General features: G+C 34.4%; 1 protein-coding gene across 1 annotated transcript in view; it reads right to left on the bottom strand.

Moving 5' to 3' along the window:
• The window catches only part of Ptpn13 (protein tyrosine phosphatase non-receptor type 13), a 190,216-nt gene that overhangs the window by 91,891 nt on the left and 83,131 nt on the right, over positions 1 to 15,194 (bottom strand). Inside the window, exon 7 of the mRNA XM_026413769.2 lies at positions 8,879 to 9,442. Within this exon, the coding sequence (XP_026269554.2) occupies positions 8,879 to 9,442 (564 nt within the window). The remainder of the gene's footprint in view (positions 1 to 8,878; positions 9,443 to 15,194) is intronic.

The raw sequence follows: 15,194 nt of genomic DNA, 5'->3' as shown, positions 1-15,194 counted from the left end.
ATGTGGTGAATATGACTTTTAACTTAGAGGAACAGAGCTTATGCCAATATGAATATATACAAGTGAGAAAGGGGATATGGAGAAATACTCTATTAACTAGAAATCACTCTGCATGGGTGAAACTTGTGCAGAGGTAGGAACAGCAAACAGTATAAACAGCTTCCATTTCCCCCAATGGGGGTCCTTTGTGACATAGCAGCAACATACTTGGGTCATAACTTGAATTTAGGCTTACTGAACAACCCTTTTAACATCCTCCAGGATTCTCTGTTGTTCTGATGGCACCATGTCTTCTAAAATTTTTAAAAGACTACAGAGTTCAATCAAAAATGGATTACATTTGCTGTTGGTTGTTCAGCCTTTAATTGACAAGAATGATTTTACTCATTGGACAAAATGGGAAAAGGAGGAGGTGGATTTCTCTTCATTATATGTATAAATGACCAGAAAATATTATTGCATCCCATAGCACCACTGAGTAAACTAAAGTTCTTTAAGAGCTACATTGTAATACTCAGATTATATTAATAAATACTTATCTAGTTCCATGTCAGGTGTAGTACAGATGCCAGGGATACCGTTATGAATTAGATCATACCAAATTTTTGAGATCTGTAGGAGTAACAAACTCTTCAAAAGAAATAATTTCAATTGAAAAACATAGACCATTATCCTAAAGTGGGAAGATGAGAGAAAGATTCCTGAACTCAGCAAGACCTGACAGCTTTGGAAGTTTCAAGGAGGGATGGCTACATGAATAAAGGCATGAAAATATAAAATGACCTTTAAATAGGTAGATAGGTAGGTAGATAGACAGATATTTCTTTATACATTCCTACCTACCTACATTAATTTATTTATTTCTCTATATAGACATATAAAGAGGTGGGCAGGATGGATTGAGGGCAATAAGGAGGGGAGAGGGGAATGAGAATGACAAATGCAAAAGGTTGAGAATGGAGAGATGCTTTCATGGAGAACCTTAAGTATGATGATTTAACGGGCTATCATTTTAGCTTAGTCAGGTGATGGAATATTAAATGGTTGGCAGCAGAGAAGTGTATTCAGGTTTGCTTGGCAGACACACAAATTGTTATCACAGAGACAGAAAGAATTCAGATGAAATAAGAAAAATGTTTCTGTGGGTTAAAACTGTTAGGTCTTGGGGCTGGGGATGTGGCTCAAGTGGTAGCATGCTCGCCTGGCATGCGTGGGGCCCGGGTTCGATCCTAAGCACCACATACAAACAAAGATGTTGTGTCTGCCGAAAACTAAAAAATAAATATTTTAAAAAAAAATTCTCTCTCTCTCTCTTTTAAAAAAAATCATTATCTTTAAAAAAAGAAACTGTTGGGTCTTAAAAATTGCTATGACATCCATTACTAGTAAGATCCATCTACAATTTTTCTTACAACATATAAATCTACCCTTCTCACAAGATGGATCTACATGAATCATGCTACAAGAAGATTTAAATTAGGTTCCTACTTTCCAACAAAATAGGATATTATTTCTATGGATCTGAAATCCATTATTATGTTGTTATGAATACAAATACTAGAAAGTCTGCACTGGTTTCACTGGTTTCCTTAGTGTTTAAAATGCAATGTTACCTTTTCCAAGTGGAGAAATTAAGAGGAGCAAATGTCTTTTGTCAGTTGTATTCTTTTTAAAACTAATGAACAAATTACTGCTTACCTTTTCTCATATGCTCTAGAACCCATTTTTCCTCAATTGAGTGTTGGTATTTTATTCTAAATTCACTTTATATAGGAATCTGTACTATCTTATATTTTGTCAGTAGCTAATTTAGCTGTGTAAATTTAAATAAAGTAAAATAGTTCCTCAGTTGTACTAGCCAAACTGCAATTGTTTAATAGCCACAAGTGGCTAGCAGCTACTGAATTGGACTGTGCAGATACAGAGTATTTCCTGCATTGAATAAGTTCTATTGGACAATGCTGGTGTAAAATATAAATCTCATTATCATCACCTTGGAAACACAGAAGACACTGATTTTTTTTTTCTGACCAAGATGTTGATTCTATCTATAATAGTGGTTCTTTAAATATACAAAATGTTTCTATATTTAGTGGTATAATTGTCATTAATACCTAAAATGCACTTAATACTTGACTAATAACACATAAAATTCCTGCTTATTGGTATTTACTTCTTGGGAACTGATATGAATGAAATAGAAAATGAATAATAAAAATTATTTATTTTGCTCATTGAGTAATCTAAATAATAATAAGATCATATTTCTTTTCCTTTCCTTTATTTTCTGTGTGCTACTAAAGGGAAATAAGGTAAAGAAATAAAAATTGAAATGGTTCATCTTTAGCAGTTTTGGATTAAAAAAATGATAATTTTGGAAAAAATATATCTGTGTTCATGGGAAGTACATAGCATTTATGAATTTATCCCCCCACTTTTTTTAAAAGTGGGGGGATAAATTTCTACTTTTCATAATGAAACATTTAAGTGCCTCAATAATAGGAAAAGGCTTACTATACTTAAGTTTTTACATATTCTAGTTTCTCAACCAGACTTCAAGCTGTATTCACAGGACTTTCACAGGACAGCAAAATTAGGCTTGGGCTAGATGTCAAAATTAAATAATTTTCCTTCTAAGGAAAATTATTTAATTTTGAGTTGAAGTAGACTGACTAACATCTCATTAAATAAGTAATATTTAACCTAGTCACTTTTATATAAAATAATTTTATCTGTCCTTTACAATTTCCTTTATGGTACTGTATTGTGCAGAATGCCGAGCAGTTTCAGCTGTTGGAAGCCACAGTGCTATTCAAGGTCCCCACCCAGGGTGTGGGAGTCCTATTCATACTATACTCACAGTACTGGTTCCAAGTCAGTCTCTCATAATGAGAAATCTACTGCCAACCACAGAGCAATGGGTAGGGTGTGCATGGTAATACATCACAAGAGAGACAGGAGCATTTGTCAGACACTCCTGTGAGAAAACAGACAATTTCTTAGGTCTTGAGATGCAGTAGAATGAGATAGAAAAGAGAATGCTGGGAATAAAGAAGAAAGGAAAAAAACAAAAACAAAACAAAATAGCAGAGTCCTATATGCTGAGGTGAAGAAAAAGTGAAATTAGGAGAATAAAGCAAAGAGAGGAATGATATCCAGTGTTAAAACTTATTTCCACAAAAGAATCCGAAGTTATACTTCTTCCTGTTCTTTCCCTACTGCTTTATATAGAGATCTGAATGTTTAACTTAATTCAATAATCATAATAATTGCAACAAATAATAATCATAAATTTTTACATTTCTAATTTTACAACTTCAAATACAATTTCTTTCCTGGGATCTTTCTTCCTGACTTTCCCATTCTGTTCCCAAGGAAGTCAGAGCACTCAATGTCAATTACTGCTTTTTGATAGTTTACTCCCTTACCTCATTAGCCATAGGTGAGATGGCACACACCTGTAATGCTAATGGCCCAGAAACTGGAGCAGGAGGATCACAAGTGCAAAGCCAGCCTCAGCAACTTAGTAAGGCCCTAAGCAATTTAATTTGAAATAAAATATAAAAACAGCTGGAAATGTAGTTTAGTGGTAAAGATCCTACCATGGTAGAAACCCATCAAAAGCAATCACAATAGAATATGCAACATAATGACACTTCATCTTAACCCCCTGTACAGTTTGGTTACAAAAGTATCTCATTTTTAGCTTTTATTTTATAACCCTACTTGTTTCACTGTGTTAAAAATTATATAATGTTACTGAGGAGAGACTTAAGGGGCTTATTTGGTGGTTAGATGAATGTCCAATTTCCCAAGCAGTAAAACAATCTTCCCAACAATGTGTCTGAAATGCATCTGGTCTCTTTTTGAAATCAGGATAGCAGAGTGGAAGAATTTTATAACAGGGCTCAAGAGACCTGAATTAAAAATTTAGCTCTGCTATGAATTATGTATCTCCTTTGGCAAATTAGTCTACCTTTCTGAGTTGTTTGGCTTATATGGTCATCAGATTCCTTCCAGTTCCAAACTCCATGTTTTTAAGGTCTGGTCTCCCCTGTGCCAGTTGGTTGGTTGATGTCAGCTGAGAAGATGCTATAGAGGTGATTTAGTTAAAGATTCTTTTCAAGAGTGGTGTGGGAGTGGGAGTCCTATTCATACTATACTCACAGTACTGGTTCTTGGGCTAAGGAAGGGGCTATACATCTAAGGTTAAAGGAGACATCTTGAGCATCCAAGAGAACACACTGAAATATTTTAATTTCTTTTCTTCTGATTGATACATTAAATCACTGAAAAATAGAGCACATCTCTTTAAAAAAACAAAATTAAAGTAACATGTAGTAGGAAATCTTTAGATTGGAACTCTGAAAATCCATGGTGAAAATCGACAATCCTTCAAATGATGGAAACTCTATGATTAACTACTTATGTGGTCTTGAGTACACTATTAAACCTTTACAAGTTCAAGAATATGTTTAGATAACATATGTTCTAAGCCATCATCTAATTCTAAAATTACTGAAATCCAAGTAACTGTCAAATTTAAAGATCACAAAGGTTAGGATTCCTTTTAAAATGTTTGAAATGTGAATATTTAAAAATATGTGTTAGTGACATCCACTGTTCTGCATGATTTATCACACATAAAAACAACCTGTAAAGCCTACTTTTTATGGGAATTAAATTAGATGACTGAGTTTTTTTTTTCTATTTTCTTTTCTCCTTTGTATACTGTTAAAATCTTCATAGTAACAATCTGTACCATTTATAGAGCAAACATAAATTACTTTACCTTTAGAAAAAGTAAGCAAGCAAGTTACTCAACTAAATAAGTAAAGAATTATTGCTTTTGAATTCCAAGTCTCAAACATTCTTTTCAAATAATGCTTTTATTCTAAAGCAAGCACAATATATTACTATTTGCAAATATAATAATAGGAGTTTATTTAAGGTGATGCAAGCATTTTTGCAATAAACCAACATTTTTAGGTTTTGTTTGTTTAATTAGGTTTTAAAATATCCTCTGAAAAAACATGGGTAGAGGTGTGTGTGTGTGTGTGTGTGTGTGTGTGTGTGTGTGTGTGTGTGACAGAAATGCTTTTAATAACAAAGGAAGATTTCAAAATAGAAATTACCCTGTATCAAAAAATTCAAGGCATATTTGATTTTTAAATAGAAAGCTCTTCTTTTGGTTGCATCTCCTGAAACAAATCTAAAATTTCTAAATCTGGAAAATGATGTATCATAACTAGTTACCTTTTCAACAAATAAGAATTTGCAACAAACAGAGATTATGCAACATCTTTGCAGTTATATAAGAATATTTGGAAACAAGTTGGTTTATCTGAATTTTCTTGAGGCTTCCACATATGTGCACACATATTACTTGAGAAAATACGCTACAATAGTCTAATATATTTTGTTACATATAATCAAAATCACCTTTTCAAACAAAGTACATCCAAAAGACTATTATAGTATAACATAAGAAATTAAATACCTTTTATTAATTGGTTGTTTTCCAGTATTAGGGAATGAATAGAGGGCCTTGGGCATGCTAGGCAAGTAATCTTTCACTCAGACTCCTTGTAAGAAAATTTTTATTTTTATTCACTAAGTTGCTCAGGCTGGCTTCAAATCTGTGATCTTCCTGCCTCAGCCACCTGAATAGCTGGGATTTCAGGAGTGTAGCATTGCACCTAGCTTTCCATTAATGTTTGATTTCTTTCCTTTTTAACTCTCAAACTAAGATTTAAGATAAAAATATTTCTTGTAGGGTGCAGTGGTACATGCCTGTAATCCCAGCAGCTGGGGAGGCTGAGGTAGGAGGACCATGGCACTAAGAAATAAGAAAACAAAACAAAAAAACCCCACAACCCTCAAATTTTACTAATCAACAGTACCATTAATATAGCAAATATCAAGCTACATGAGATCACCAGAAATTATTTTATTTTTAATAGTCACATTTTAAGAAAAGATGTTATTCAACCTAATGTTAGAAATATTCATCTAGGTTGATATGTATCTTTACTGTTTATAGTTTTAGACTATAATGGTTCTTTATTTGAATCATCAAGGGCTTTTTTTTTGCACAATGGAAAAGAGTTCTTTACTTAAATGTCTCCATAAGGAGACAAAAGAAAACCAGGATAAATTATTGTTCACATGCTAACTGTTGTGCAAATTAATTGGGCATAAAATATAACTTATGAAGTGGGAAACTTTTTTTAAAGATAAAAGCTGTGTCTACTTCTTGCCATCTCAATTCCAAAAGCTAAAGAGTGAAATTATTTATCAGCTTCTAAATTTTATTTCCTGTCTTTGACTTAACCTTTTCAGATAAAAAAAATATATACAACCATCTTATAATAAAAATGGCTAATGCTTTCTACAATGCATTTTATGTACAAACCCACAATAAAGTATTCAATAATTTTCTTGGGCTGGGGTTATGGCCCATTGGTAGAGTGCTCACCTAGCATGTGTGAGGCACTGGGTTTGATTCACAGCACCACATATAAATAAATTAATTAAATAAAAGTCCATCAACAACTAAAAAAAATTTTTTACAAGTTAATTTTCTCCATAATCCCAATTCTTTACAAATTTGCAATTTCTGAATTTAAAAAATTGCAGTTTCTTTTACTAGAAGGAAACCACAACTCTGAGTATGTTCAACTCTAGAACTGTGTTTAAACTTACATAATAGAGGAACAGACCTTTAGCAGAATATTTTAAAAGCAATTTAAAAATTGAATGTTATATTGGATCAATGACCTTAAAGATGACTATGTCTCAATTATGTCACTTCTCTCTTTGAACTAGAAAGCACCTAAAATTTCCTTTAGTCAACTTTATCAGAGAGTTTGTCTAGGAGGCAAGGTCAGTTATAAAACTTTATCTTTAAAAATATATAGGACTAGGGGCTGTGGTTGTGGCTCAGTGGTAGAGCGCTCGCCTAGCATGTGCAAGGCCCTGGATTCGATCCTAAGCACCTCATAAAAATAAAATAAAGATACTGTGTTCAACTACAACTAAAAAAAATATATTAAAAAAATATATATATAGGACTAGGGGCCGGGGTTGTGGCTCAGTGGTAGAGTGCTGGCCTAGCACGCATGAAGCACTGGGTTGAATCCCCAACACCACTTAAAAATAAACAAATAAAATTAAGGTAAATAAAAAAATAGTACTAACTGAAATTCTCATGCACCTATTTATACTAATGGTAGTCTTTACCCAACCATCTACAACATAATTTTATTCCATTCAAAGTGCTGATTTTAGCATACTACAGTGACGCAGCCTCATCAAGTTTATAGCAGCTCAATTCACAATAGCTAAACTATGGAACCAACCCAGATGTCCTTCAACAGATGAATGGATAAAGAAAATGTGGTACATATACAGAATGGAATATTACTCGGCCTTAAAGAAGAATGAAATTATGGCATTTGTAGGTAAATGGATGGAACTAGAGAATATTATGCTAAGTGAAATAAGCCAATCCCCCCAAAACAAAAGCTGAACGTTGTCTCTGATGAGCAGATGCTGATCCATAGTGGGGGTTGGGGGGGGGCGGACTTTAGGGAAGAATGAAGGAACTTTGATTTGTGTAGAGGGAAGTGAGAAGAGGGGTAGGGCTGTGGGGATAAACATATGATTACACTACTGGAGTGACTCTGCACCATGCAGAGCCAAAGGAATGAGAAGTTGTGCTCCATTTGTGTACAATATGTACAATATGTCAAAATGCATTCTACTATCATGTATAACTAATCAGAACATAAATAGATAGATAGACAGACAGATAGATAGATAGATAGATAGATAGATAGATAGATAGATATAGAAAGATAGATAAAGTGTTTATTGTGCCAGGTTCGGTGGTGCACACCTATAATCCCAGTAGCTCAGGAGGCTGAGGCAGGAGGGTCACGAGTTCAAAGCCAGACTCAGCAAAAGTGAGGTGCTAAGCAACTCAGTGAGACCCTGTCTCTAAATAAAATACAAAATAGGACTAAGGATGTGGCTCAGTGGTTGAGTGTCTCTTTGTTCAATCCCTAGTACCCACCCCCTCCAAAAAAAAGTGCTGAATTTTTTTGTGTGTGAATCAGATATTTTTTTCTGAAACAGAGCTTTACTCTGGAATAATAAGAAATTACCATTTATATAAAGTTGATTTTATTCTCACAATAAAAATGTAATACTTTGTTTTATCACTTTACATTCATTATCTTATTAATCTGTTTTTGGCAGGCCCATTTTATAGAAGAAGTAACTTAGACATGGAGGTATCACCCAATTGCTGCAGTAAATGTTACATAAAGAATACATGGAGTAATTAATTTAAATCTAGATTGTCTAAGCCTATAATCCAAATTACTATGACTTAGAGTACAAATTCGAAACTTTATTTCAGAATGAACAAATCAGAATCTCCTGGAGTTGTGCCCTAAAACTTGCTTTCTTAACTGGTGGTTTGGGAGGCACTTTGTCACCATCATGCCATTCTATCTCCCTGGAATTGCTGCTTTTGATTTGCTGCTTTGCATCTCCATGAACCATGAGATAGTGCACAAAGTAGAAAACATACTTCTTACCCTTGAGAATCTCATAATCTTATACACACCCTAAAATATCGAGAGACTGCAAAGCGGCTGGACTGGGCACGTTTTGGATAGATGACTCTGCAGAGGCAGTATACTTTGATTGGGATTTTGGTGGAAGGCAGAGCAGAAATAGAGAAGTCAATGTAACCTGGGTACAAAATCTTGGCTATGGCAATAAGACATATGGAATGGTTTAATAACCTTTCTTTATTTTAAAACAATTTTAATTCCGACCTCTTTCAGACACAAACAAAATTACTAACCTTCTACATTCATGGCTTCTCTCAGAGCCTGAAGTTTCTTTTGTCTGTCTCGAATTCGGTCCAAAGCACTTGATATTGCTGAGGAGGTGGAAAATTCTCGAGTGTGATGAACTGGATCCATTTTCTGAGGCCCAAATATATCCAAAGCTATACTTCCATCTGAATATCTTGCCTCCTTTTTTCTAGGAGTAGTTGAAGTCCGCCCTGTTACTGCATCAGGGTGACAGTGTTGGTATCTGTCAGTCTCTCCAGAAAAGTCTTTGTCAGTGGCACAAAGCAAGTCCATGGATGAAGCCCAAATCTTCTTCTTGGGAAGCATATCGATGCCAGCGATAACCTTCTTATGTGGGCCACTACTTTTAAACTGATAAGGGGAGCAGGTATTTTCAGAATCTTCATGACCAGAATTATTATCAGCTGAAATGTCCTTGAAATAATCTTCTTCGTCTTTTGTGTCTCTGATAGACAGAAATCCCATAGATTTACTAAGCCCTTTGTTAAGAAAGGTCTGATGGGAGAATGGAGGCTTGTGTATGTCTAGTACATCAGAAGTAGAGCTTCTTCCTGGAATGATAAGAATCTATCATGTATGCACAGAAGTTTTAGATAGAAAATAAACTGGAATGTAACCCACTAATGACAATGAAAGCAGTGGCAACTTCCTAAATTCTCCAAGTGGAAGATCAGAGATGAAATGAAATGATGGTTACAGTGATAGTGAGGGTGGAAAGAGATGCTATGTGCATAACTCTTCATGGTCCAATGTACCCCCCACCAGCAACACTTTTCTTGCAGTGCTAGGATCAAATTCAGGGCCTTGCACATGCCAAGCAAGTTCTCCACCACTGAGCTACACCGCTAATGTCTCTTATCTAATAAGTAATAGACTGAACTTGCTTCTTTTGAGTAGCATTATTTTATCATCAAAGGTGAATTTTTTAGTCCTAAAACTGACAAAAGTTGCTGATACTGTCTGGTTTGGTAGAATATTGATAATGCATGAAAGAACTTAAGGTAATAATAGAACATAGTATACTCCTTTACCTTGTAAAGGTATAACTTAATATATATCACTTGAGTCTAAGATCATGATATATTCTAATTTTTAAAATGAATATGTTTAAAGGAAAACCAATGAATTCTTGCTATATTCTAGATAAGAATAAGACTGTACCACTTGGAATTCTTAAAATTCAATATTTATTATAATTAGACATATTTTAGAAATTATTAGTGTTTGAAATCCAGATAATTTGATAACATTTAAATTATGAACAAAACCTAGTTTTTCAGAGCAGAAAAACCTAGTTTTTCCATATTCCATCACATATTAAAACATTTTTCCCTCTACAGCATATCAATATTTGTCAATTGGAATTAAATTCTTATTCTTTAGTCTCGATATCATTAAAACCCATTCTACTTGCCTTTTAAGGCAATAGTCTATAAACACATCGAAACACACCAAAAAATGCACATTCAATCTGTGGACTTTGTGAATTCGTGGATTTACAACAAAAGATCATATATTTGTCCACTACTGTAAAAAAATACTTTACATTGTCACTAATACAATTGCTCATAAACACTGATGATTTCCTGCGTTACCTTCTGTGATTTCTCTTTGATAACCAATATAAAATAATGATTAAGTTTTTGTAATAACAATAAATTGTTTATTAGTTTATTTGAAGATGTCAATTGCCTCTTCAGAGAAAGGACTATAAACTTTATTGATGTGACCACAAAAATTTATCTTAAAAATTTTTAGAAAAAGTGACTTCATTTCACAATGGCAACAAATAATTGCTTACTCAAAGATTAGATTAAAATATTTTGCTTTTCTTATACCTCATCTTCCTCTCAACATGGATCAACTTAAGAGCAAATATGGAAAACATCCGTATTTGAGATATGTAATACAAAGAACACTAAGAAATATACCATACCACATCCAAACACAGATAGATGCTCATAGGCTCTAGCTTCTACGCATGTCTGTGTTATAGTACTTTAGGGATAAATTGCATTCTTTAGCAAACCATATTTTGAAATTCATTAATATAAAATTGTATTGACTAGAGAACAAAAATATTATCAGAAAACAATTCATTATTAGATTCAAAAAAGTAAGAACTAGAAAGAGTCAAGAATCATATCACAGATGAAAGCAATTATCTTCTACCACCTTTGACTAACAAGAAGTATTCAAAACCTCCAAAAAATCAAACAAATTTATGGTGTTTTGGAAACACCATAAATTCACGATCAATCACTGTGGACATTCAATGTGTTAGTGTAAGTTCACTCTATTTCCACTATGACTGTTTCTTTTTCTTCAAATTTCCTACCTTAACTTTCTACTCTTTCAGCTGATTTCCTATCTCATATTTCACCAAGAAAATAGAAGCTGTCAGAAAAATGCTTTCTCATCGTTCCTTGACTACTTCTACATATCTACCCTGTGCCTGCAGATCTTTTTCCTGTTGTCTCAGAGGAAGTTGAAGGCCAATTCTAAATATGTATTCAGGATTTCCTTCTCTTTTTACTTTATCAAAGATTTTTCTTCTTTGGTTAACTTTGGTTAGCTCTATGCTTGTATCTTCATTGTTCCTCTTTTAATCACCATTTTCATTAGTATACAAACATAATCTAATATCACCCATGAACAAACCAACTTAAGTAAAACTCCTTACACATTACCACATTTCTCTCTAGCTACTGCTATCTCAAATTTCTTACTTCCCATTCATTTTTTTACCAACTTTAGTCAACTGCCAATTAGTCCACACCTTGGCAACAACCCTGAGCATGTATCACCAATGATCTCCACATTACCATATCCGATGGACACATTTTTCTCCATATCTGACTTCTCAGTGACAACTAACATTGATGATTATCCATTACCAAATCACTTTCAACCCTTTAAAAGCATTCCTTCTACCTCTCAAACTGTTCACTCTTATTGTTTATTTTTTCCTTCTCCTCTCCTGGAAATCCAAATGGGTTGGATTTCCTCAGGTATCAGTTTTAGAACTTCATTTCCCCCTCCTCTACTTTTTCCTTTTAACCTCACCAACAAAGTTTTAAATGTCATCTATCCCCTGATACTCCCCAATTTATATTCTTGGCATCAACTTCTTCTGGGAGCTCCAGTCTTTCATAATTGGTACTTCTGCTAGGGTACTTCAGAAATTCCTCAAACGAAACATAGTTAAAATTGATCTTTTGCTTCCCACATCCAGAACTACCCATTCTCCTTCAGTCTTTACTATTAGAGTCATTGGCTCTGTTATCCAACTGATTGCTCCAAAGAGACATATGGATACCACCTGAAACAGGATTCATTATTTCATCTTCCTTTGTCCCCATATCAAATCCATCACTAAGTGTTGGTACTTTGTTTGACTACTTCCAATTCCACTGCCATCACTTTATTCCCAATTAAAGTTATTGCTTGGCAAGATGACTGCAGGGAACTCCAAATAGGCCACCTGCTGCTTCTTTCTACTTTTATTACCCAGCTATATCTTCCATTCAGCAGCCAGAACTATCTTTTTAAAATGCAAATTCTGTGATGCCACTATCCTGTTTAATGAGGCATATTAATGCGTTTTAAATCAAGTCTCACCTCCTTTCAGGTCTGCCACTTGAATCTTCTTTAGTTGAATATCTATTTCCCTTATTCCACCCAGGCTACAGGTTTTTCTGTTACGCTCTCTTATACATAAGTGCCTTTGTACAGACCTTCCCGTTGCTTTCAACACTGCTCCAAACTTTTCTCACAACTAGTTGCTTCTCATCCTCATCCTTTAGTTTTATTTTAAATATGACTTCCTCAAAGAAGTCTACCCTAACCTCATTGTAATGTGAACAGATCACCTAAAATGCATCATGAGTCTATTCCTCTTGTAATAGGTAAATGTACAATGCTATTTACTGACAGGACATTAATGGGCCATAGTGGTTTTTGTGGGTTTTTTAGTTTGTTTGTTTGTTTGTTTTTTGGTACCAGGGATTAAACTCAGGGCCACTGGACCACTGAGCCACATCCTCAGCCCTATTTTGTATATTATTTAGAAAAAGGGTCTCAATGAGTTGCTCAGAGCCTCACTTTTGCTGAGGCTGGCTTTGAACTCGTGAACCTCCTGCCGCCGCCTCCCTAACTGCTAGGATTACATGTATGTGCCACTGTGCCCAGCTAGGCAATAGTATCTTAAGAGAGTCATGTCTTCTAACTAGGTGTATAAGGCCCCAAACTAAATGCTAATTAGATGGCTCTTGGATGACGATTGTTTTGTAGATGCTGGGATTTTATTGTCTTAATTCAAATTAATTGGATATGAAAATATTTCAGTACATGTTTACTGAAAGTCCAAGAAGTTGTCATTTTAAATTTTACAAAACAGTACAAATTAAAATGAGAATAATTCACTTAAAAGTTTGCAATACCTTTCTGCTATGATTCTATAAAATGTCAAACTTAACTATGGGTCAATTTACTTTCTAATTTTGAAAATCATATTATAGTAGCTAACTTAAAGTCTCTCGTGACTATTCCTTACAACAGATGATTCTGAGTCATAATTAAGGTCTTTTCTGGTGGCCAACAGATCTAAGAAAGAGATTGGTGAAATGTAAAGAGAAACTAGAAAGGAAGAAAGGTGGGGAAAGTGGTGAAACTCCTCAGGAAACTGGGCAAAAATTTGAGGAAGTATGAAATTAGTGATAAGTCTAACAAAGATGGTCTAAATAAAATTCTAAGAGCTATGAGACATGAAAGCATTCAAGGAAGAAACCAAGTAAATGCAAGAAGAAAAAGGAAGCAGTAGTTTCTCTACTAGATCTATTAGCCTAGGACTGCTTTTGCTCACTTTTTGAAGGAAAAGAAGACATATCTTTAGGTAAGCACATACGTGCATGGTGGAGAGGTGGATTTCAGCCATTACAAACATGCCATTCTTAAATCAAATATTCCTATCTTGCAGGAGTAGCACTGAATTTTTGTCCTGTTAATGCTATATATTAATAATAATAACTTAATTCTAACAATTATAAATCTTATTAAATAAAGTGACTATATTATATAGAATCATAGTTGCTTTATGTTGTTAAAGCATTAAGGAAAAATTTTGCACTAATCTAATTTTGATCACAAGAAATTATGCTAATGCTTTTGCTGAAAGCAATGCCCTGGAGCTATTCTTGAATTATTTCAGACAGAAGGAATAATTCCTGATGTTTGCCCATCCTGACCCAGGTGCCCCTTACACTATATACATGGAGCTTGTTGGACATATGTTAAGCCCTTGCCTCAATGTATAAAAATTATCCATTATATTATGTATCTGTCATCACTCCCACTAACTTCCCCATTTCTTCCCCAAAGTGGAAAAATCACATAAAGACTGTGTTGTACTTGTTCTATATTTCCAGTTCCTAATAAAAATGATTCCAAAAGAATACAGTAGAATGGATTGATTGTACAACATTTAAAAACCTTTAAAATCCAATTTAGGTAGCAAAATCTATCAGAAAGATTACTATCAAAGGCATGATGGTGCATGCCTGAAATCCCAGTGGTTGGTGTGGCTGAGGCAGAAGGATTCCAAGTTCAAGGTCAGCCTTAGCAATTTAGCAAGTCCCTAAGCAACTTAGTGAGACCCTGTCCCAAAATAAGGAATATAAAGGGCTGGAGGTATACCTCAGTTGTAAATTGCCCCTGGGTTAAATCCCCAGTTTGAAAAAACAAAGATTACTATCAATAGACCTAGGGTTTTTTTTGGGGGGGGGTGGAGCACTTGACCACTGAGCCACATCCCTAGTCCTATTTTGTATTTTATTTAGAGACAGGGTTTCACTGAGGCACCTTGCTTTTGCTGAGGTTGGCTTTGAACTCACAATCCTCCTGCCTCAGCCTCCCAATCTGCTGGGATTACAGATGTGCACCACTGTGCCTGGCCTGGGTTTTAATTTTAGCTTTCCATTCAATCCACAAGCTTGGGCAAGCCATTCAATTTCCATGTTTGTCATTTCCTTCATCTAAAAAATATGTATATAATTTATTAGACCTTTTTTGTAGAGATGATAGGGCAAATTGAACTAATCCACATGAACTATTTTGAGCTCTTCTGAACAAGAATAACTTAAAATTCTAAATTTTGCTTCCCTTTTCTATTTTTGCTTTATTTTCCTAAGCATGTAATTATCTACTGAGAGGGGATTTAAAAGTTCTTTTGAGAGGAAATAGTGAAACCAAAGTTCAGGATATTTCTCATAAAAGTTTTAGAATTTTTTTCTGTAATAAAAAGTC

Source organism: Urocitellus parryii, chromosome 10 (genome assembly GCF_045843805.1).
Source record: "Urocitellus parryii isolate mUroPar1 chromosome 10, mUroPar1.hap1, whole genome shotgun sequence".
NCBI lineage: Eukaryota > Metazoa > Chordata > Mammalia > Rodentia > Sciuridae > Urocitellus > Urocitellus parryii.
The sequence above is the reverse complement of the archived record's forward strand: the minus strand, read 5'-3'. Positions and strand labels throughout refer to the sequence as shown.